Source organism: Polypterus senegalus, chromosome 11 (assembly GCF_016835505.1).
Source record: "Polypterus senegalus isolate Bchr_013 chromosome 11, ASM1683550v1, whole genome shotgun sequence".
Classification (NCBI taxonomy): domain Eukaryota; kingdom Metazoa; phylum Chordata; class Cladistia; order Polypteriformes; family Polypteridae; genus Polypterus; species Polypterus senegalus.
The window spans coordinates 80,975,382-80,999,002 of record NC_053164.1 but is presented as its reverse complement, the minus strand read 5'-3'; the positions used below and the strand labels follow the sequence as shown (position 1 = coordinate 80,999,002).

At 37.8% G+C, this 23,621-nt stretch overlaps 1 protein-coding gene across 5 annotated transcripts in view; it reads right to left on the bottom strand.

Moving 5' to 3' along the window:
* LOC120539257 (equilibrative nucleoside transporter 2-like) overlaps window positions 1-23,621 on the bottom strand; it is a 50,408-nt gene that overhangs the window by 21,418 nt on the left and 5,369 nt on the right. For 2 of the 5 annotated variants that reach the window (XM_039769162.1, XM_039769164.1), the window contains exon 2: window positions 3,538-3,605. In XM_039769162.1, the coding sequence (XP_039625096.1) occupies window positions 3,538-3,566 (29 nt within the window). In that variant the 5' untranslated portion in view covers window positions 3,567-3,605. Of the gene's footprint in view, window positions 1-3,537; window positions 3,606-4,723; window positions 5,133-19,353; window positions 19,838-23,621 lie in introns of those variants that run through there. The other 3 variants (XM_039769160.1, XM_039769163.1, XM_039769161.1) reach the window with 3 other exon arrangements.

Below are 23,621 nucleotides of genomic sequence, written 5' to 3'. Positions count from 1 at the left end.
CATATACACACACACACACAGTGGGTACAGAAAGTATTCAGACCCCCTTCAATTTTTCACTCTTTGTTATAGTGCAGCCATTTGCTAAAATCATTTAATTTTTTCCACATTAATGTACACACAGCACCCCATATTGACTGACAAAAAAAAAATTTTTTAATTGTTGCAGATTTATTAAAAAAGAAAAACTGAAATATCACCTGGTCCTAAGTATTCAGACCCTTTGCTCAGTATTTAGTAGAAGCACCCTTTTGAGCTAATACAGCCATGAGTCTTCTTGGGAAAGATGCAACAAGTTTTTCACACCTGGATTTGGGGATCCTCTGCCATTCCTCCTTGCAGATCCTCTCCAGTTCTGTCAGGTTGGATGGTAAACGTTGGTGGACAGCCATTTTAGGTCTCTCCAGAGATGCTCAATTGGGTTTAAGTCAGGGCTCTGGCTGGGCCATTCAAGAACAGTCACAGAGTTGTTGTGAAGCCACTCCTTCGTTATTTTAGCTGTGTGCTTAGGGTCATTGTCTTGTTGGAAGGTAAACCTTCGGCCTAGTCTGAGGTCCTTAGCACTCTGGAGAAGGTTTTTGTCCAGGATATCCCTGTACTTGGCCACATTCATCTTTCCCTCGATTGCAACCTGTCGTCCTGTCCCTGCAGCTGAAAAACACCCTCACAGCATGATGCTGCCACCGCCATGCTTCACTGTGGGGACTGTATTGGACAAGTGATGAGACGTCATCCTACAGACCATCATCCTATGCTGCTTAAATACATGTTCCCCTGCCACCACTTTGCAGTCTTCAATTTCCTTCAGATCAACTCTTCTGCATAGGATGTAGTCTATCTGTGTGCGTCTTCCTCCACTCTTGTACGGAGCCCTATGTTCCTCCCTCATCTTAAAATACGTATTCACCACAGCCATGTCCATCCGTTTGGCAAAATCCACTATCCTCTGACCTCCTTCATTCCTCTCCTTGACACCATACCTACCCATCAGCTCCTTGCCTCCACTTTTCCCTTAACCAATATGCCCACTGAAATCTGCTCCAATCACCACTTTCTGTCCCTTAGGTAAACTGTTCATCACTTCATCCAATTCAATCCAAAAATCTTCTCTCTCACCCATCGCACACCCAACTTGCGGTGCATATGCACTAACAACATTCATCATCACACCTCCAATTTCCAGCTTCATAATCATTACTCTGCCTGACATTCTTTTCACTTCCAAAACACTCTTGACATACTGTTCCTTCAGAATAACTCCTACCCCATTTCTCCTCCCATCGACACCATGATAGAACAATTTGAATCCACTTCCGATCCACCTGGCCTTACTCCCCTTCCATTTAGTCTCTTGCACGCACAATATATCAACCTTCCTTCTCTCCATCATATCTGCTAACATTCAAAGTTCCTACCCTCAGTTCCGCTCTCTTTACTTTCCTCCTCTCTGCTTGCTCGACCGATCCAATATGGAAATCCGTATTGTTGTCCGCATATTGATTTGGCAAAATTTTACACCAGATGCCCTTCCTGACGTAACCCTCCCCATTTATCCGGGATTGGGACTGGCGGGAAAAAACACACTGGTTTGTGCATCCCCTGTGGGATCCAAAAATATATTACTTTAAATTTGCCATTCTGAATTACCCTCAACAATGAATGTTTGATTAAGTATGCGGGTGTGCCTGCCAGGGTTGGTTTCTGCCTTTTGCCCTATTCCATAGAGACTTCTGGACTCGAAGGAGCAAGTTTCACAATAAATGGGTGGTTTCCATTTTGTTACAAAGTATAGCATATTTATAAAATGGCAAACATATACACCCCATCAGTGTATATTTTTGGCAGATTCTGCACTTAAAATTATGATCTTATTAACTCTACTTTGATACAAAAGAACCTCAGCATAAAAAAAAATAGTGGCAGGTTTCTCAGCTGGAAAGGGGCTCTCAAGCATAAACACAGCAATATACTAATAAAGAAGAAAGAGCACATACTGTAGATTTGCAATAGTTGGGAAAAATAAAATACGAGTGCTGTTAAGTGGGAGCCACAATATGACCAACTGTCTGCCAGTGTTTCCCAAACTCGGTCCTGGGGACCCCCTGTGGCTGCAGGTTTTTGTTCCAACCAGATTCCTAATCAGTGACAACACCTGATAGAACGGATCTCATTTAATTAGCTGGTATTATTTTTTCTTTTATTCAACATTCATAAAAGAGCAGCAGCATGATTTTTACATTTAGAAGACATTTAGAAATATTTCTGCTTTTGCTGTTGATTTAAATGCTCAACTCATTATATTTTGCCCTTTCTCTGTGCAGTTTTCCCCTTCATTGTATCTTACTAATGACAATTAAAAATGAGCAGAGCACACACTCTGGCAAACAACACTGAATAATCAAAGGCTGCAAGTACTTTAGCATCAGACCCACTAATTAGTAAATAATGGATTAATTAAACAATTAGAACACCAAGAAAAGTAGAATAAAAATCAGAGTGAAAATATTGTTAAAAGGAAAACAAATACATTATTCCCCTATAACTGCTGGGTACATTTTTTTTTTTTTTTTGCCAAACTTTGTTTTGGGAACAATATAGAAATTAGAAAACTCAGAACTTGGGAAATACCACAGCACTTAATTAGCCCAGGAGTCCAATTAAAAACAGAAGCTGGTTGGAACAAAAACCTGCAGCCTCGGGGGGTCCCCAGAACCGAGGTTGGGAAACACTGGTCGAAGGAACATAACCTCAATAGGTCAAGACAGAGAGAGTGGGCAAGAGAAGAAGGGGAAGCTAGCATGAAATTACCCATTACCCCATGATACTTAAAATAATCAACTTGACACATAGTCTGCTACGGTTTCCACACCATATACTTATGAGTGGGTTCTCAGTGGTCTGACAAAAGGTCAATACAATTCTTCTATTCTAGTAAGATGAAGCAGAGTGATCTCTCTCTCTCTTGGGACAGCTTGGATGCTGCTATTAAAGTCACGAAGCAGGCAGAAGGGAAGCTTTCAGACTCCTATAGCTATGGGTGATGAGGAACAACTAGAAGGAGCTTCAGCCTGCTACTCACACTGAGGGCCAGTTAAATTCCTAATATTTGTTTGATTCAGACCAGATATGTAAGAAGCCCAAACCTGGGGCAAATCTGCACTGGTGGAAGAAATAGGGCAGGGTTGACATCTCAATATATATATTATGCCATTTTCTTTTCTTTGCTGCATTCTAATCTCCCTTGTATAGCATTCACTTATTTTTGTTTCATGCTACAAAGACGCAATATTTGATTTACCTTTTTTTTTTTTTTTGTATTATTCCGTTAAAGGGGCCACAGCTAGAGGGTGCTTTCTGGTACAAATCACTACACACACACACACATACACACACACCGAGCTTGGCGTGGGTTACCTTTATGTAAAACAGGAGCAAATACAGTCAGCACTGAGCCCAGTATAGTTTACAAATACCTGAGGAAAAATTATAAAAGCCTTTCATGCTTAAAAGAACAGTAAAAAGGTCAACTTATCTCACCGGTCTTTTGGTGCATCTTTTTGACCCATGATGAAGATGATTTAGTTGTAACTCTAGATCAAACAAGTCTGTAAAAGAGAAAGAAAAAAAATCCAATTTACATCCAGTACACAAGGAGTATTCAGCGTATTAAAACAGATATATGATAAGCTATGAGAAAAGAATGAATGCTAACATGCTCAGACTAAGCAAATGGGTATTATGAGAAGACACGAGTGAAGTGTTTCAAATTATAAAATTAAAGAATATATTATATTGGATTCCCACAATTTTAAAAAGCGCACTGTGTATTTTGCACAAATTAGTCAGAACAGGCATTGACAAATTTATCTGAATGACCCGTTTTCATCAACATTACACTCATAATCTTAATAAAAAGATATTCAAGAACTGTTTTCCAAAATGCCAGATCACTGGCAATTTTTTTTAGACAGAAACACCTTTATTGGGCACTCACTAATGTGCAAGATCCCTAATTCTCCATTTAATTTTGTTTACCGTGGACAGAAATGAAGCTATATTTTGTGACAAAAAAGGCAATACATTCAAAAAGCCCTTTAAATGATCACCGGTTTCCTAACCGTCCTATTCTGCAGTTAGGTACTGTATTATTGGCATCCCGTCAGTAAATATCGAGACTAAAGGCAGGAGCCGATCCCCCAAGCGGCGTCAGCGCTTCGCAGGACAAGCGCACTCAAAACTGGGCCAGTCAACCCGACTGGTATGTATTCGGGACGGTGGAGGAAAACCGGAGCATTGCGAATTGAAAAACATCCAGTCACTGTGAATATGTCCAGACCTACTCAAGATATGCTCGGTCCAGGATTCGAATCCAGTTCTCTGGAAATACGACAGTGACACAAAGACGCTGTGCTTTCTTCACCCCCCAACATGTTCGTTTTACAATAAACAGAAGTCAAAGAATTAAGAAACTAACGAAAAAGCCTGGTGTAGTACGACAGAAAAAGTCACCAAAATGTACAGTGTAAAATATACAAACTGGACAAGAAAGAAAGCCGAGCAATGCAAGAAAGCTGGGGCTTATTTATGCGGGTAAATACTGTACAACAAATAGAAAGGAGCCGAGTGCCGCAATTTAGTATCAACTCTTTTTTTTTTAGGATGACGCTGGCTAAGGAATAGATGTTTCGTTTACCCGCGCATTTTCCACGGAAGTTTAACTTACCGTTTGGATTTCTAGAATCTGGCCGCCCGATCAGTAAGGCCACTGTGTAGCTGGACCGTGTCGCATCATTGTTTACTTGCGCGCACCCCGAGCTCTCGCCCTCCCACTCGCTATGCTGGCTGACCTGTGGTGGAAACGTGTAGCTCTCGCCTTTCAGTAACCAGTCAGGCTTAAATAAATGGAATCTTACGCCCCTCCTTTTTAGGATAATTTTCATTCCTTCTCCCTTAGAATCAACACACCTTAAATTTTTTAGTTCCACGGTTAGGTACAGAAGCGACCGGTTTATACCGCACTGCAACGGAAAGAAGCCTGTTAAAATTGAAACGCTCCAAATCGGAGTCGTTTTCTTCTTGGCAGCTAATGCCTTTCAAAACATGCATTTTATCGATACCTTAACATTAGGGCCAAAGTGCCATCGGTTAACAAAATCTGGAAACGTAAAAGGGTCAATCCACTGTCTAATTCTAAGAAAGGAAGCAGTTACCTGTAAAGTCTACCACGTGAAACGGTCAGATTGCCACGAAATCTAGATTTGGTTTCTGCCTTACATCCACCATAAGTTGACTCTACGAAATATTAAACCGGCATACAAAACTCTATAGGTATGCTCAGGCACATAGTTGTACTTTCCTAAAACATCTTTGCAAACATGCGGATGATTTACAGAGTGACTGGTTTACTTTTTTGAACTTAAATGATAACATTTTGCTTAACAGATTGTTTCATATTATAGACTCATTTGACATCGAGCGCACACAGGAAATGTGGGGTAAATAAGGGACTCAAACGAAAAAAATAAGACTCGAACTGTCATAGCTGCACCACAGAAATTATCCTGACTGGCCGCATCAAATAAATACACACACAATATTATATATATATATATATATATATATATATATATATATATATAGTAATGACCCGGCAGCCAGCGCTGGCGGCATGATGCATTGTGGGTAATTTATGTAAAAGTTACTGTTGTGTTAATTTAGCAAGGCAATCGAATTATTGTTCCTGTTGTAATTGTTGTATGTGTTTGTGTTCAACTGGTGGGGTGGATTTGGGTTATTGCCGTCCGGGGTTGTTAAATTGTAAATAGTTACCATCAATGTGAAAGATGGCTTCGTTAATGACCTTGGCAATGGCTATGCAATGAGTTTGAGCTTTGTTCTCTGACTATCTGCTCTAATAAAGAGATATAACAGGACAGAGCTGTTTATTGCTAAGATTTCATCTAAGCAATGATTGCCGAGACACTCGGAGTCGTGCAGTGTATGGGACACGAGTGCTCGCTGGCTTATTGAGCTAGGTACAGCTGCGTGCATCGCGCTGGCATTCCGCTGGCCGACCAGCTTGGGGGAAGTGCACGGCTGAGTTCGGCTCTGAAAACTGTAAGACTCAACCACGGGTCGCTACAATAAATATATATAAATATAAATAAATATAAATATAAATAAATATAAATATAAATATATATATATATATATATATATATATATATATATATATATATATATATAAATGCAGGAATGACAATAGTGTTTCAGTGGTAAGAAGTCATTGACCTTTTCACTTTTGTATTAATTACACCATCATGCTTTCACGGTGATAGAAAGTCCCATCGACTGGAGTGAACATTCGATGGGACCTGCCTGACGCAACCTAAAATTTGGATCGCTGGACGAACTACAGGGGGAGAAACGGCCAATGTTCACTAAACCTCCGGAAAAACATTTGCTGCTTTGAATATGGCTAAAGACCATTACCTTATAAATGGTCAGTCATTTCTACGGATTTAAAATCGATTTGTTTCCCCAGTCGACGCTGCAGTTTCACGTGAACGCCTTCTGAAATGAGAGGTCTCAGTCGAACCATTCGGAGAAAAAACAACCTACTTGAATTCTCCATGTTTTGACGTTTCTCACCAAATTAACTATAAACAGTCGAAATGTATGGGGGTAACGCATTCGCTATGCTATTTATATTCATTTAAAAACGAAGTTTATCGATAAGAGTTTTTTTTTGTGTGTTTTTCCCAAAAATCCGACTTGAAATATGACGCCACAAAGGGGACGAACTCGGAGATCTCGGCATTGAAACAAACACGTTGAGGGAATGCAGCTGAACAATGGGCAATCAAAACTGACTGAATGGCTCCATCATAAGGGCGGAGAAGTCAGACAGACACCTGGACCACGGTTTCACAAGTGTTACATTCAGATAGGCAGAAGCCGAGCTGTGGCAGACGTGATAAAGTTTTAAGCTTCACTGGATACAAATCAGGTACCTCCGGTCTGTTGTGAATGTTTTTGTGTTTCCCAGATCAACAATTTGTGCGCCCTGCAGGCATTAACCCATTAACGACAGTCCGGTAATTTTATACGTTATGTACAATGTAAGAAGTGGATTTGCCTAGTTGGAATTGGAACGCCACATAACTCAACAATGGAATGTAATACATTTTTTTTTCTCTTCAAATTCTTGTTCCTTATATTTTTCTACGCAACATATGTGAATTTCATGCACAAACTCCTTAATGGGTTAAGTAATAGTGAAGAATACCTTGAACTGCGATTCTGTAGCTAGTAAAAACTTTGTGCCCCTTATTCAACACTTCGTTGCCACAGCTGCAAGATTTAGTGCAGTTGTTTTCATCAAAATAATTGTATATTGTAAATTACTGTACTTTCATTGCGTACTATGAAGACTGTAACGAATTTGTTACAAAAATGTGTAAAGGAAAAAAAAAATGCCCCACACGCAGTTCTAATGCAAGGTCACTATAACGCGAGCCCAGTCCAACGTGGGAAAATGGTGAGAGCTAGGAGGAGTTCAAATATTTCTTTAAAATGTATGCTGTAGGTCAGTTTCACCAGTAGACCTTTAAATGTCAAGATTTTGTGCACACTTCTCTAAAAGGCTTTATTCCTTTTTTGAGGTAGATGAATGTAGCTTGATTAAAATACAGAAAATTAAATTTACACTGTACAGTGACTTTTAGACTCTGGTCACAAGACAATGGCTAGGTGCTTTCATTTAGGCAGTCTCATCAGAAGCTCTTACTACACTAGCATTGGTTTAATAAAAAACAACATAGTGACCACTAACTGAAAAGCACTGTAACCAGCTTTTGAAAGGAGTGTTGCCAAGTAATGAACAGCCACAGTAATAAGGATATAAATATAAATAACCATAAAAAGATAGGAGTGCAATTATGATCAATAACTGTTTAATGTTAAAAACACAGTATAAGGAAAAAAATGTGCTTTAAAATACAGGAAACAAAAACTAGTCGCAGTATAATGATCAGCTGTAAATCATTTTCATCTATAGGATATTTATAAAAATGATGAAACTGTTTAGCTGTTATTCTGCCTTAAAGAAAATAACTGATACCATAAATGTCCCAGAAAAATCAGCAAATGCAAAGCACAGGGTGGTACAGTCATGGAATGCTTAGTCCTGCACTGTTACACGTCCTGACGTCAAGGTTAAATTTCACAAGTTTTCTTGTCACTGTGCTTCAACTGCGTTGAAAAGGAGAACATGGATCATTAACAAGTATTCCATAAGGAGTCAACTGAACTATAAAAATGAAAGCGAGAAGACTTTTGTTTTTAAATTTACTCTACTAGAGCTCATCACTGCCAAGAATCACCAAGTTGCCATGGTGTAACTAGATATTGAGGTAAACTGTGCCTGGATTTCAAGATTAATGGGAGTTGAACAAAGATTTCAAGGAGACTTTCAAACATTCAGGTGTAGACTGCAAGTGTGTTTAATCAGAAACCGCTGAAGAAAAATGCATTTTTCTATAGAAGAAATAAAAAAAAAGTGCTATCAATGTTTTTTCTAATACTGTCCCAATTAGTTTAACTTGTTGACATTTTACTTTTTTTATGCTGCTGAATTTATTTTCACTTATTTTCAGCCAGTATGTGTGTGTGTGTTAAGTGCGCCCCTTAACTAGCTGTTATCTCAATCTGACCTCCACCCCAAAAAGCACGCAATGCTAATTAGGCAACAAAAGAATGAATGTATTTTTTGTTCTTAAGAGCAGAAAATTCACAAAAGGCACAAACTTACAAATAACCAACAACCTGCTAACTGAGCACAGTTTGTATCCGAGCATTTTAGTCATTCAATGGCTTCTTTACTTACATACAAAAGGCAACAAAACCTTATTTTTACTTCCTTGCCTGAAATAAACACATTGCTTCTAATGAAGCTAATATAGATAGATAGATGTGAAAGGCACTACATGATAGATAGATAGATAGATAGATAGATAGATAGATAGATAGATAGATAGATAGATAGATGGATACTTTAGTAATCCCAAGGGGAAATTCACATACTCCAGCAGCAGCATATTGATAAAAAACAATATTACATTAAAGAGTGATAAAACTGCAGGTATAACAGACAATAACTTTGTATAATGTTAACGTTTACCCCCCAGGGTGGAATTGAAGAGTCGCATATTGTGGGGGAGGAACGATCTCTTCAGTCTGTCAGTGGGGCAGGAGGGTGACAGCAGTCTGTCGCTGAAGCTGCTCCTCTGTCTGGAGATGATCCTGTTCAGTGGATTCTCCATGCTTGACAGGAGCCTGCTCAGCGCCCGTCACTCTGCCACAGATGTCAAACTGTCCAGCTCCATGCCTACAATAGAGCCTGCCTTCCTCACCAGTTTGCCACCGTGCCCCCCATGATTAATACCTGCGTTAATGCATTTCATCCTGAAAATGATAAAGTATTTATCTTAGCATTCTAAATTTTCAGAGAGCAGGAATATCACGAAGTGAATGGATTCTGTGTGGTGATCACTGCCAGCGCCTCCTCTTAGTGTGGAGGAAGTCAGTTTAAGAACCGCGTAGTGATTAACAACTGGGTCGGGGAACACAACACAAAGCATTTAATGTGCTACATTAACTTATGATGGGGTTTGAGAAAATCTAGTAAATTAAACTAAATTTCACCCTAAAATCGATCTTTACGACATTCTACTTTAATGACAAAATAAAGTACGAGAATAAAGTGGAAATGTCGAGAATAAAGTTAACATGTCAACTTTATTTTCGACATATAGTTTTTTTTTTTTTCCTTCACTGTGGCCCTGATAAGATTCCATACGGCTATACCACAAATTATAAATGCAAGTTGCAGTTTTATTATTTTTGTATATAGCTTAGCTTGAAGCAAGGTTCGTATTAATGCAATTTGCCTTAATGACGGTTCAGTTAGTAAAGATGTCTCACCAAGTTGCACTTGTTTTATTTTATTTTTATTTGGTGAATACTGAGTAATGCACCTGGGCTTGAAGTCTTGAAGTAATAGTATTATTACTGGAAGTTGCACTATTATTTATTTTATTGTTATTATTTATTAGTTTAAATATTATGCAGTTTAATGATGGTAAAGTTGTTTAAAAAGTCAATTTAACGTGTCAGTGGACAGAGATTGTTAACATTAACAGAAAGTGTAGGCGATTTACAAAAAATATTCACTATTCCTTTTCTAAGACCTGTTCAGTGTAATACAACTTTTGAAAAGCACCTCTGGATATTTTACTGTCTAAATGCCTCTTTGGATGGTTGTAAATATGTTGTCAAAATTATAGTTTAAGTTGTTTGCAAAATTTGTTTAATAAAAATATTGTATATTTTGACTGCATCTGTCATGCAGTGCGATTCCTTCTCTTCATTGGTGCCACCCCCTTGAAAAGTAACACTTTAAGGGGCCATGCAAAACTGTATTAATACTTGGGTGCACATTAAAATGTTTTTTTTTTGTACAATGTACAATTCTCATGACAGTGAAATAGGTTATTCTTAGTCAGTCTTCTTTAGTAATTGCAGTGGAAAATATGGTTAACATCCACTTATGCATGGGAATAAAATACCGTTGAATACCGTGAAACTGGGATAATCTAGAAAAATACCGTGATATAGAATTTTGGTCATACCACCCAGCACTATTTCAAAGCTACTTTAGCTCAAAATAAATAAATCTCAGGTTGAGGTAGGCTGCTGAGACACCACATTTTCCAGTCACATCATAGAGGACTTGTGCATTAATGGAATTTCACTGCTTACAGGTAACAATACAGTTTTATTCTTGCTAGGTGCCATTATTACAAAATGAGTGCAGTTATGTTGAGGACTGGGCACTGCTGCAAATTGCCTTTTTATGTTGTCAAAACGTTTTTTTTGTATGTATACCCACACCACATAAAAACTGGATGTAGTGCCTCACTGGACGGTTAATGGCTTCCAGCACAGCTGACAGTTAGGTAAAGCTTGGCTAAGATACTGTTCTCACTTCTAAGGGAACTGGCCGACAGGTCGACACATTGCCGATTTAAACTGATGAAAAGCACTTTGAGCTACATTTTTTTTGTATGAAAATGTGCTATATAAATAAATGTTGATTGATTGTTGAAAAACCAAAAATGTTATTCTTTGCAAATATGTAGCATTGGGCCACTTAAATGGGAACTAAAATACAGTCTGTGCATCATATTGATTGTTTTTGAGATATGTCAGTTACGTCAATGCATGTTACAATGACTTGGTAATATGAATTATTATATGTGTGAGTCATCATTTAAGCCCCATGTCTGTATTTCTGATTTAAGAAAATGCCATTTTGATAAATATTGGATTTTTTGCACCATTCCCCATTTGACGACGAGTCCCCCCACAGTTGTGATTAAACAAACCATATCAGTTTTGAAAGAATCAAGGCACGTATCATATTAGTGAGGTTTCATCACAATAAGTGTCCACAGTATTTGGGACATTTAAATTATATACACCTAACATACTGCTTATACTGTAACTAATAGGAGAGGGGAAATTTAATGCATACGGTTTTTGGCAAAGTTTGTCAAGACATGTACTACAACAATGTTGACTGGAGAGAGAGAAAGAGCTGCTGGAGTACATGGAGCTGAATTATTTTGCTATACTTGAAATTGTGCTACACTTTTTCCATTAAAACTTTGTGTTTGATTTTGTATGATGACCATTATGACTTATAAATTACATCTGTGTCATGAACAGCCAAAGAGCTTCTAAACAAATTCATTGCTGCAGAGTCACAAATGAAGCAACATAGGGTGGAAAAATCAAAAGGTGCCATATGCATTAGTTATAAACACTGCATCCATGAAAACAATGACTTTAATTCTCTACGACCCATCTAACTCGACAGTTTTAAGCCATGTCGCAAAACAACTCACCTCCCAGTGTATGTTGTTTGGTGTAAAAGCATTAATTGCCTGAAATGGTTTGTCTGCAGTTGTAGCACAGGTATATTGAATGACTTACTAAGGGACAGACAGATGAGTGAGAGGCCGGGAATGAATTTGCATTATTGGGATTTAAAATCCAATGCCTTTGTCAAAAGACCATACTGCTTATTGAATTTTTATGAGGTTCAGGTTATTTAAAATGGGTGTGACAACCTGTTATTGCTCTCCTAATCTACAGTGGTCAGTGTTCTATTCCAGGATGTGGCCTGCGAGGAAAATACATTGATCAGCACGGTCACCGGAATTAGATTACTGACCCTATACTCACTGAAGGTTGTGAAATAAAACTGGATGATGGCAAAATTATAGGCCACTATTATTTATAGTTCCCATCCTCTCCAGAACAGTGTCCAGGAGCACATTTAGCCACCAACTCATTTCACCCTGGAAATACATTACTGAAGCTCTTTTTTGCGTACAGCTATCACATTGTATAATACCTTCTTCTCCTCACACCCGTCTTTACTGTTGTCAGTTATAACGCATACACTAACACAGGGATGCTGTACTTTGAATGGACACTATCTACATGAACTTTATGTTCTTTGTTGGTGTTGAAGCACAGGACTTTCTCCTATGGGACCAATAAAGTACTATTCATCCAAAATAAACAAGAAATGGTAGGCTACTATTGTCAACTAACTGACGATATTCCCCACCTTCTCCTAACATAATATTTGAGCTTCCAATTTAGAATCTTGTTTTTAAAAAGCATAGCATCAAAGAAATATACACAATAGCAAAGCAGGGACTTTACCATCTTCACAATTAACAAATACATATTTATTTATCCTGGCTAGTAACATCATTAATTAATGTTAGTTCTATTCCCTAGAGTATCATTAGGTTATTTAAGACAATTCCAGTTTTTAAGGATTTTGATCATCTCTCTCTGAACAATGCACAGATTACCCAGGGACCACCTTCTAAGCAATCAAATGGCCACACTAGAAATGCCAAAACATACATTTTTGTTAAATTATAATATGAAGAAGACATTTAAAAGTGCATTTGACAGAACAAAATCATAATCTACTGTATTTAGCCATAATGATGTAGCTTTCAGTAATCCAGCCTATAAAGAGTAAAAATGTTCATGGAAGAAAGAGCAACATCTTAACAGATGCACTGATCAAATAACAAATGAACTCACAATAACCAAAGACCGTATAAATTAGGTGTGATGCAATCGGCATTACTGAGAGAAAATTCAATACAGAAAATCCTCTCTTTTGTCTTCTGTATGTCAATGAGGAAGGAAATCAATTTACTGATGACAGCAAATTCTGAGTAAAACACTGAATGACACGTTATGGGAAAAGACAGTTCTTACCACATCTGCTGTCCATAATCTAAAAGCCAAATCCCCATGACAGCTGAAACAACAAACAAGTTTTAACTGGCTGTATCCAGAGGAGGGGGGGACAAAATGCTGTCCCCATTTGTTTCTTCAAGCATTAATTAATGCTCTTAAATTTTATAGAGTGGCAACTAGATGATCCAGCATAGTACATTTTATTAGAGCACATTAAATACAGTAAACCTAGAAACATGTAACATACGTTTTACAGTAAAAAGCACACTATGTAGCAGGAATTTAAATATAAAGACTCTTACCGACAGCCCTAGGTCGTTTTCAATTTTATAGTCAAATCACACTAGTATGTGTGTGTGTGTGTGTGTGTGTAAAAAACTAGACTACTGCCAAACGTGCCTGCACAGCTCTGGCTTGAAGTTCCTCATATAATTTTTAAAAGATATATTAACAAAGTAACACTTGCAAGATAAATGCAAAAATAACCATTCAAAAATGACATGGTTTGAAAGATTATTACAAGAAATGCTCTTCATTACATCCAAATCCTTAAAAAGAAATACACGTTAATGATCTATTCTGAAAACAGGCTACAAGGAGTAGTAGTGGTAGTATTGTCACAGAGTATAGATAAATTCTTATTTATAGAAACCTGATTTGTAAAGAGTATACTTGGCTCTGAGGCTAAGGATCTGCGCTGGTATCCAGAAGGTTGGCGGTTCGAATCCCTGTCACTGCCATATTCTGCTGGGCCCTTCAGCAAGACCCTTAACCTGTAATTGCTCGAGGGGTGTTGTACAATGGCTGACCCTACGCTCGGACCCCAAGGGGTATGCGAAAACTAACAAATTCCTAATACGAGAAATTGTATAAGGTGAAATAAAGGAAAAAAAAAAGAAATAAAGAACAAATGAGTAAAAAGGATAAATAAATGCTGGATTTTTGTATTAAAGTTCCAGAGAACAACACTCAAAATGGTTTAACACTTAACAAAATCTCAGTTGAGTCTCATTTCACATGAGATGACACATTGTTTTATGATGTTTATTAGTACACTAATGTACTTGTACATGTACTTAGTATTAAACAAGTTACCTTGTTGACAATTTAGGCCCAGTCTCAACAAAAATAGTGAAAAATTCAATGACTGTTCCAAAAGCAACGACTGTTAACATTATCAACAGATGTTTATTGACTGCCGGTTCCTAAGATGTCCGAAAAGTGTTAGTTATCAGACCATTGTTGGAAAAAAAATGTAATTATAAAGGATTTGCAAGTCTATAGATCCAATTGAAATTTTTCTTTTCAAAGTACTTAAAAAAGTAATCACCACGCACCTAATACATCACACCTTCATTTATTCATTAAATTTTCCACTGCTTATCTGAGCAGGTTGCAGAGGCAACAGTCTTAACAGTGAAGCTCATATGTCCTTTTCCCCAGCCACACTTGCCAACTTAAAATACTGTAGGATGTTAAGACATTCCCAGGCCATCTGGGAGATAAAATCCTCCCAGCTGGCTCCAAATCTTCCGTGGAGGCCTCCTCCCAGCTGGTCAAGCCCATAAAACCTCTGCAGGGAGTCACCACCTCAATTGCCTCCTCGAGATGTGGAGAATCAGTAGCTCTGCTGCAAGCCTCTTCCAGATGTCTGTACTTCTCTACCTGTCTCTAAGGTAGAGCTCAGACACCCTGTTGAAAAAGTTCATTTCAGCCACCTGCAATGCTGTTCTTTTGGTCATTACCCAAAGCTCCTGTCCATAGGTGAGGGTAGGGACATAGATCAACTGGTAAATCAAAAGCTTTGACTTCTATGGGCCCATCATCTGCAGGAGGAATAAGGGCAGGGTTTGATGTGACCTGAGCAACAGTCTTGTAGGATCGGAACACAGACATATAAAATGACACTTGGGACATGGAATGTCACCTCTCTCAGGGTTTGAAGAAGGAATCGGTGTTCGTGAGTAAGATGGAGCACTTTCAAGCAGAAATAGTTGGGCCCTTGTCCACTCTCTCACTTGCTTCTGGAACCAAACCTCTCAAAAGAGACTGGATTCACTTTTACCCTGGAGTTGCCTGGGGAAAAAGCATCGGGCAGGAGTGGGCTTCTTATTGAGCCCTTGCCAGGTCGATGCCATGTTGGAGTTTGTCTTGGAGAACGAGAGGGCTGCCTCTGTGTGACTAAAGGTTGCAGAGGGGAGGACTCTGACTCTGTCTGAAGAGTATCCTGGAAATGGACTCAGCTTAGGGGCCTATAGTTCTGATAGGTGACTTCAACGACGATATGGGTAACAAAAGAGACATTTAGAGAGGTGTGACTGGGAGGTACGGTGTGTCTGATCTAAACACAAGTTACATAATTGAGTAATTGTTTTATTTTAATCACATTATTTAGAATAAATTCTTAACTGTGAATTTCCCCTTGGGATTAATAAAGTATCTATCTAACTGTAATAAACTATTTGCTTGACCGGATTTCCTTTTTTATAGTCTTGAAATCAATTTGTGAATCATGTAGGGTACAGTATATTATACGGAATGTGATTTCTTTACAAAAATGATTAAAGATGGGTACTGCTTGAAAAGAAATTAACACTGACTACTTTCCGTACCTACATACTGATAATTATTTCCAAACAGACTGTGTGAACAGTCAATCTCTGATAGACACACATTAATATATTTTTACAATGTCTGAAAAATGCCACCTTTTGTAAACCACATAAGATATGAAATCACATCTTGCCAGGTCTTTATACAGCAATAATAACACTTTACGAACCTTATCATTTCATATAACTAACATAATAGCATACTTTTACTGAATGACACAAAATAAAAGGTGTGAACTGTTCAAAGATTATTAGCAATATAATAATAGACACTTCTAGCTAGCTAGTAAGGTAAAGCAGCAAAACTGCTATCAATCTGTTCTGTGACAAACATTTCCATTTGAATTGGTAAAAATGTAAATACTACTATCAGATTTGTAAATGTATGTTTTTTTACTGGCAGTAGTGTTTCTAGAACCATGAGTAAAATATCAGCAGAGCTGCCTTTGTTTTGTACTTCATAATTTTATCTTTAGGAGGGGTTTAGTATTGATATAAAACAAACCGATAAAGCAAGGTCACACTGCTAATTTTACACACCAGACAGTAAGCACTGCTGCTCAAAACATAAATGTTTGCACTTCAGTAGTATCCTTAAGCGCAGCTATCCTGTTCTGCCACAGCCCTGCATCAGGTAAATGTGATCAACATGTGCTAGTGTTCAGGGTTTATATTTTTATTACTAAAAATCCAATTTTTGTATCTGAAGAAAAAAAAAAAAAAAACCAATACAACCTACACAACAAACTCAAGTAAGCCACATCAAGGTGAGTCAAGCTCCGAGAAACACAAGCTCTCTAACTGGTTTGAAATGACATGGTAATTGCTGACACCCCCTTTAACTGGTTTCTAATGTATTTTTTGTATTTTCCGAATTACATTACAATTCATTAACCTTGACTCAGACCCTTGTTTACAAATATAGTTACCTGAAAATCTTCTCATTACAGTTAAAAATACCAATCTAGCCTAAGCAACGCAAATTGTTATAATAAAAGTCGTGCCAAATTTTGAACTTGATGAGGTTTTGTGAACTATGTATATTCACTAAGTTTTTATTATTTACTTATTTTTAACACAATACCAAAATTGTTAACAACAAGCTAAGACAACACATATTGCATTGTTGGTTCACATTATACTACAAAGGCACTATTCACTGTATTCTTAAACAAGGAAAAAAAAAAAATCCTTCACCCTATACAGACACACTTAATAGTCACAGATACTGAGCCAATCAAAGTGTTTCTTCTCCTTGAACTGTGTGTATATTTACTGAGGAAGAATTCAACACCGAGTAATGTTGCTGCTATAAGTAAAAACTCATACTCATATACATTTTAACTGGCAATTCATAAATTGGCCCCACTGACATATTCTCTGCGACAGGCAGACACCACATTCTGGCTTATTTTAGCTTTGAGACCAGCCCCCATTAAACTAAACTGGTTAGGCATATCAGAAAATAGATAACACTATGCAAACTGTTCCTTTGTTATAACATAATAACTACTAAGGTGTGTGTATATACCCTTAAGCTGGCTTCACTTCATTGATTTCTGCTCCATTTCAACGTCAACTTAAAAGACGTAATAAACTAAAATTAAGTGCCCAGGAAAGTCCTGATCTGACGTTTTAATCTTTTCTCTATCGCAAAACTATATGCCAAACTACCTCAAAGGCTCCATATAAAGTCCATTATTTTTAGTTGCCAACTTCAGGCACTGTATTGATAAAATTACCTTGCACTCAGTCCAGTGTTAGCATAATTAAATATAAGACCAAGATATTGCTTAGTCATATTAGAAGCACACAACAAACATACTCCAGTTCTGTAACTGGCAGTGTTCTAATATACAATATTGGCAACTGCCTTTTGAATAAAACCTGATTGAGAATGTAAATGTTTTGTTAAAAAAAGGGAACATCATCCCTTCTTTTATAGATGATTTAATATGTAAATAGTGATACATCCATTTTCTAAGTGGACATTTCCGGCTGGTGAGTGGGTGACAAGAGGCCATCCAAATTAAACTGTGCCCAATCCAATGCAAACCCATCATTCCTGACTGACCTAAATGGATATTGTAGTGACCCGGCAGCCAGCGCTGGCGGCATGATGCATTGTGGGTAATTTATGTAAAGTTTACTGTTGTGTTAAATTAGCAAAGCAATCGAATTATTGTTCCTGTTGTAATTTGTTGTACGTGTTTGTGTTCAACTGGTGGGATGGGTTTGGGTTATTGCCGTCCGGGGTTGTTAAATTGTAAATAGTTACCATCAATGAGAAAGATGGCTTCGTTAATGACCTTGGCAATGGCTATACAATGAGATTGAGCTTTGTTCTCTGACTATCTGCTCTAATAAAGAGATACAACAGGACAGAGCTGTGTATTGCTAAGATTTCATCTAAGCAATGATTGCCGAGACACTTGGAGTCGTGCAGTGTATGGGACACGAGTGCTCGCTGGCTTATTGAGCTAGGTACAGCTGCGTGCATCGCGCTGGCATTCCGCCGGCCGACCAGCTTGGGGGAAGTGCACGGCTGAGTTCGGCTCTGAAAACTGTAAGACTCAACCACGGGTCGCTACAATATACAGTATACGGAATGAGGCACTGCGTACACTTTTAACAACATTGGAGGAATCTTGGAGTTCTACTCAGCAAATGTTTTCAGATTATAACAGCAATACAAAATTTGTAAACTAGCTTATTAAAAGCACAATTTTGTTTCAATAATCTTAACGTTCGTTCCGGAGTTATTTTCGCCCGCTGTTTTATATAAATATGATGTCCTGAATCTTGAATTTACTCTGTTTTAAATACAACTTAAGTGAACCTGTTTAACTATAAAACCATTTCCATATATGAGAATGAAAGTCATGCTATGAGGGAGAGTGAATGAAAACATTGTTAATAAAGGTGTGTTGCCCAAAAACAAAAGAAAAGAAAACGAGAGGGCATGACAAATCACAAGGAAACCGGAGCTTGTAATAAATTTAAAAGGACCGAGTTGCCGTGTCAACAAAAACCGTTTAATTTAGCTGACCTGGCGACTCGATGGACCAGCCGGGTATCCAAAGGGCTGCGCGATTTCTCGGCGTCCATAATGCTGGTAAGAAGGGTCCGACACACAGCGACGCTGCATTTGGTTAATCGGGTATAAATGTTATGTAGCGACGCTGATAGCAAATAAACCACATAAACATCACATAGAACAATATCCTGTAAATTACACGTGGTCGGCTGCAAAGATACTCAATGAACTGAGACGCGAAGCACGTGTTTGTAAAGACTACGTACGCCGCGCTAAGAAACAAAACCAAACATGTTAAATTGAACCAACACGCGTTTACTATTGTATCATCAGATATATCATAATCACCTCTAGTGGGAAAATGTCTTGACCGACATTGTAACTCGCTCCTTCAGGCATCCTGTATGAACAGACAATCCACTGCGGTCAGATGCGGCTCGGGCCTCCTCCAATTCTGGCGATCTGATGAATTCTCTTCAAAGGCCTACTGTACTTGAAATAGTACGCACCACGTGCACGTATGCTTACCTTGCCTTATCCTTGTCAAATGATCGGCAGCCGTAGTTAGAAGGGAAAAAACCCTAGTGTCAGTTCCTCCCACACGCCGATTGCACATGTCCTGCCTACACTATCATACGGCAGACTCTATGTGAACTAGCTACGTGCTGCGAGTTCATTTTGAACATTTCTGAGGGTTTTAACAAACGAATCCACTAATCGTCACCACCATCAAAAAAGAAAAAAAAATACTTGAAGAAAAAAAGGAAATTAACGATTATATTTCAGCGTTCAAAAAACTGCCTAAACGACGTCTGCTTCCTGTCGTTGCTGTGTTTACTCCAGTTTTACTACTTGGATATGAAAAACAAGCGCATGAAGTGCACAGTCACGAGCGTAGCTTCTAGTTTCTGAGCTGCAATGCAAGCGTCTAATAAAACGTCTTTGTCACGTCAAGTATTTGTTCTTTTTATTGAGTATTTACATCTTAACAATACTCCATATCACGAAGGGCATCGCATACACAAAGACAGCGGCAAGGTGGCGCAGTGGTTAGCGAAGGTGCTCTGCCAGTATAACGTCCTGGAATAGAATTACGCGTTTGGTCAAGGTCAGAAAGGCCCAGGCAAGCCACTATGCAAATTATCCACCTGCTTACAGGTGAGCTAAAACACACAGGAAAAAGAAGCCATTTACCATCTGATCACTCTGAACTTCAGTCCAACATTTATATAACACTGCAGTGAAACTGACAACTGGACACTATAGCCTTATAACACCTTAATATTCTTTATAATTTTAAGTCTCAAACATCTGTCTTGTAATGGTCTACAGGTCTATATTATGCACCAAATCATACCTTGACCCATTAATACTAGATTACTTATTGGCTCCACACAACCCTGAACTGGATAATTGGTTTTAAAATTGACATGGTACATGGTGAATGAACCTATAAGTCAGAAATCAACCCTCTGAACACATCGGGGAACACAGTGCCATGCATTAACATTATGACCATTTAAAGTGCCCAGCGTAACAACTTGAATGAGGAAGGAATTAAAGTTCCCTCTCTACATAAACAGAGAAAGAGCACACAAACTCAAGACAAATTGGCATTTCAGGAAGGAAAAGTGAGATTTGAACTCTATTCAATGTTACTGATAGCACTGGTATGAAATGCACCATCATGGTATGTCACTTCTTTATATTAGTCTAATGCAAAATCTGCAAGACATCATCTTTGCTGATTATTCCAAATAAAGAAAGGGAAATTCTGGGTTTTGATACAACCACGTTCCAGAAAAAAAAACCTGAACCCGATATTTGTAAACCTTGTGCTGAAGGTCAACAACTGCCTTTGTTGTCATGTCATCTTATCAGAGGATATACTGTATGCTCAGCACTTGGGTAAAGAGCAGTGCTTAGTTGCCAGCTGATCACCATTTAATAGTGAGCTGGCCAAGAAGCCATCTGCACAGACCTACACAGGGTAATAGACCCTGTTCAAGCTCAAAAGTGGTGGGGTCTTCTAGGAACTGCATTTTTATGTTCAGCTTCTATAAGAATATGTACTTGACCATGCTGGGATATGCGACTTAAAGTTCAAAAGTGTAAAAAAAACAAACCTCTATATTGGTACTCCATTATGTATGACATCAGAAGCATACACCATGTACATTATTTTTCTGTGTTTTGAACTATAAAAAATAACTGGGAAGTCTTAAAAGAATACCTGGCTCAAATAAAAAATAGTTGCATTTATAGCAGAATGTGAGCTTTTGATTAACAAAAATACTTTGTTAAACAGAATGAAAGAGAGCAAGCCAGCATGGCAGTGTAGTGGTCTGATCGATGTCTATGTGGAGTTTGTACATAGTTTCTGTGTTCAAATGCTGGATTAAAAGCAAGTCTATATGGATTCTGCACACTCTCTCCATATAAAAAAAGAGTTTTTTTCTCCCACATACAAAACAAGTGTTTACTAAATTAACTGACAACTCTAAATTAGCCTGGTGTGAGTAAGAGTATACAACCCCGCAATGGACTGACATCCTGTTCAAAATCTGACAGTTCTACTTCAAAACAAAGCTACTGGTACAGCAGTTACCTGAATCCTGAAGCAGGTCTGACAGGAAAAAAGCAGGTTTTACTGCTATTACTTCATATAGGAATTCTACACACACTATATATTTTACTAAGGTCATTATCGCTGAAAGAATTGTATGCTTGTCTATTAATGCCTCAGTTGGCTTAGTAACACATACGAACTATACAGCATAAGAAAGGAGAGGGCAGACACTTTTTCTCTTTGGAGACTGCATTCCTTTAATGTGGGTGGTGACATCCTTCACATATTCTACAACTCTGTGATGGCCAGTACAATCTTCTATGCTGTTATGCGCTGAACTGGAAACATCACTTCAAGAGAGGTCCACCAAAGCAACAAGCTAATTAAAAGGGCAAGCTCCTTTATGGCACACACTCTTGACCTGCTGGAGACGGCACCAAATGAGACAATGACAACAAAACAAAGCTTAGCACCATTATGACCAATGTTGCACATCCTCTCTCTCTTTTTAATTTTATTTGAAAAAATAAAAATAATAACATTGCATAAACTTATACAACAAATGACTTCATAGTCAAACTAGAAAAAAAGAAGAAGAAAACAAAATCAAATAGTTAAAAAAAAAAAAGAAACAAGGAACAAAAAGAGCCAAAACCTAACAAAACAAAATTAACTCTCACCCGAGAGAAAGAGAGCATGGGCAAAAAAACAAACAAACAAACAAGGGAAAAGGGAAAGCACAAACATGTTTTAATCCCAGACATTTTCCAAAGATTAGATATTGTGTGGGTTCTAAGGGTTGAAAAAGGTGATAATTTGTGTAGAGGAGCAACAGATAAAAGGTTCGCTTTTTCGATGTGCATCCAGCATCGGTTCCATATTCTGATTGATTGATAGACAATTGGATTACTGATATACTGATAATTTGTATTTACTGGGGCCCAACAAGGGCATATGAAGAAGTACAGCAAGATTATATTTCTATTGCAGACGAGGCTTGTGTATATTCATCAAATGCGCATCCTCTCTCTGACACACTCGGATTGAGTCCTTTCTGGTAACGAATTATTCAGCAGAAGAGTGTCAGGAAAAGCTACTGGGGCCTACAGTATTTGTACCAGCGGCAATACACCCTTATAATGCACTGCTAATGACTATGACTGCTCGTTTTATCCTTAGCCATGCTTTCTTTCTTTTCAGCAACTAGTGAGTGTGTATTAGTTTTATTATTTATATATGAATGTATCTATTTATTTATTGAGGACAAAAAAGTTGTATCTAAAAAAATTACACAGGTGTGCAATGCAATATTTTTTTTAATATGGCCATATTGCATAATTAAATGCTAACTACTAAAAAATACTTAACCAGATGAACAGATCTTTATTTACATTTTTTATTAAATCGTTTTAATTTCTGAGTTCTTGGCATGTCAGAAAGGTAAGACTATGCTTTAAATATCTGCATTATAGGATTGTCTTAAAAAAAAAAAAAAAAAGAAAGTCCACCTGTTTTTGTTTTTTTTTAACTCCCCTATTGAGTTCAGGATAACAGGGAGTCACAGCTCATGTAACCTGTGTGTGTTCTAGACTATCAATTAGATAGATAGATAGATAGATAGATAGATAGATAGATAGATAGATAGATAGATAGATAGATAGATAGATAGATAGATACTTTAGATAGAACTATTAATCATGTTGTCTGCCTATGAATTCTTTTAAAAAAACAACTCAAAACGTCTGTTCAGGAAGGCTTTTAGCTCTACCTGACTTTACCACCCTTCTCTCAGTTTACCTCTCTGTCTGTTTATCAATTATGTTGTCTGTTAGGCTTTTTCTCGGAATTTACTTTCTTACTCTTCTTTATTTATTCATCTGGTTTAGTCAAATGCTATATACTGTTTACCCTGCCATTCTTTCTTAAACTCTGTCAAGCGCCTTGAGCATGGGAAAGGCGCTATATAAATAAAATGTATTATTTATTATTATACCACTGGGCACTAGGTTGGAATCAGTCCTTGCACACACCACCACACCTATTCACA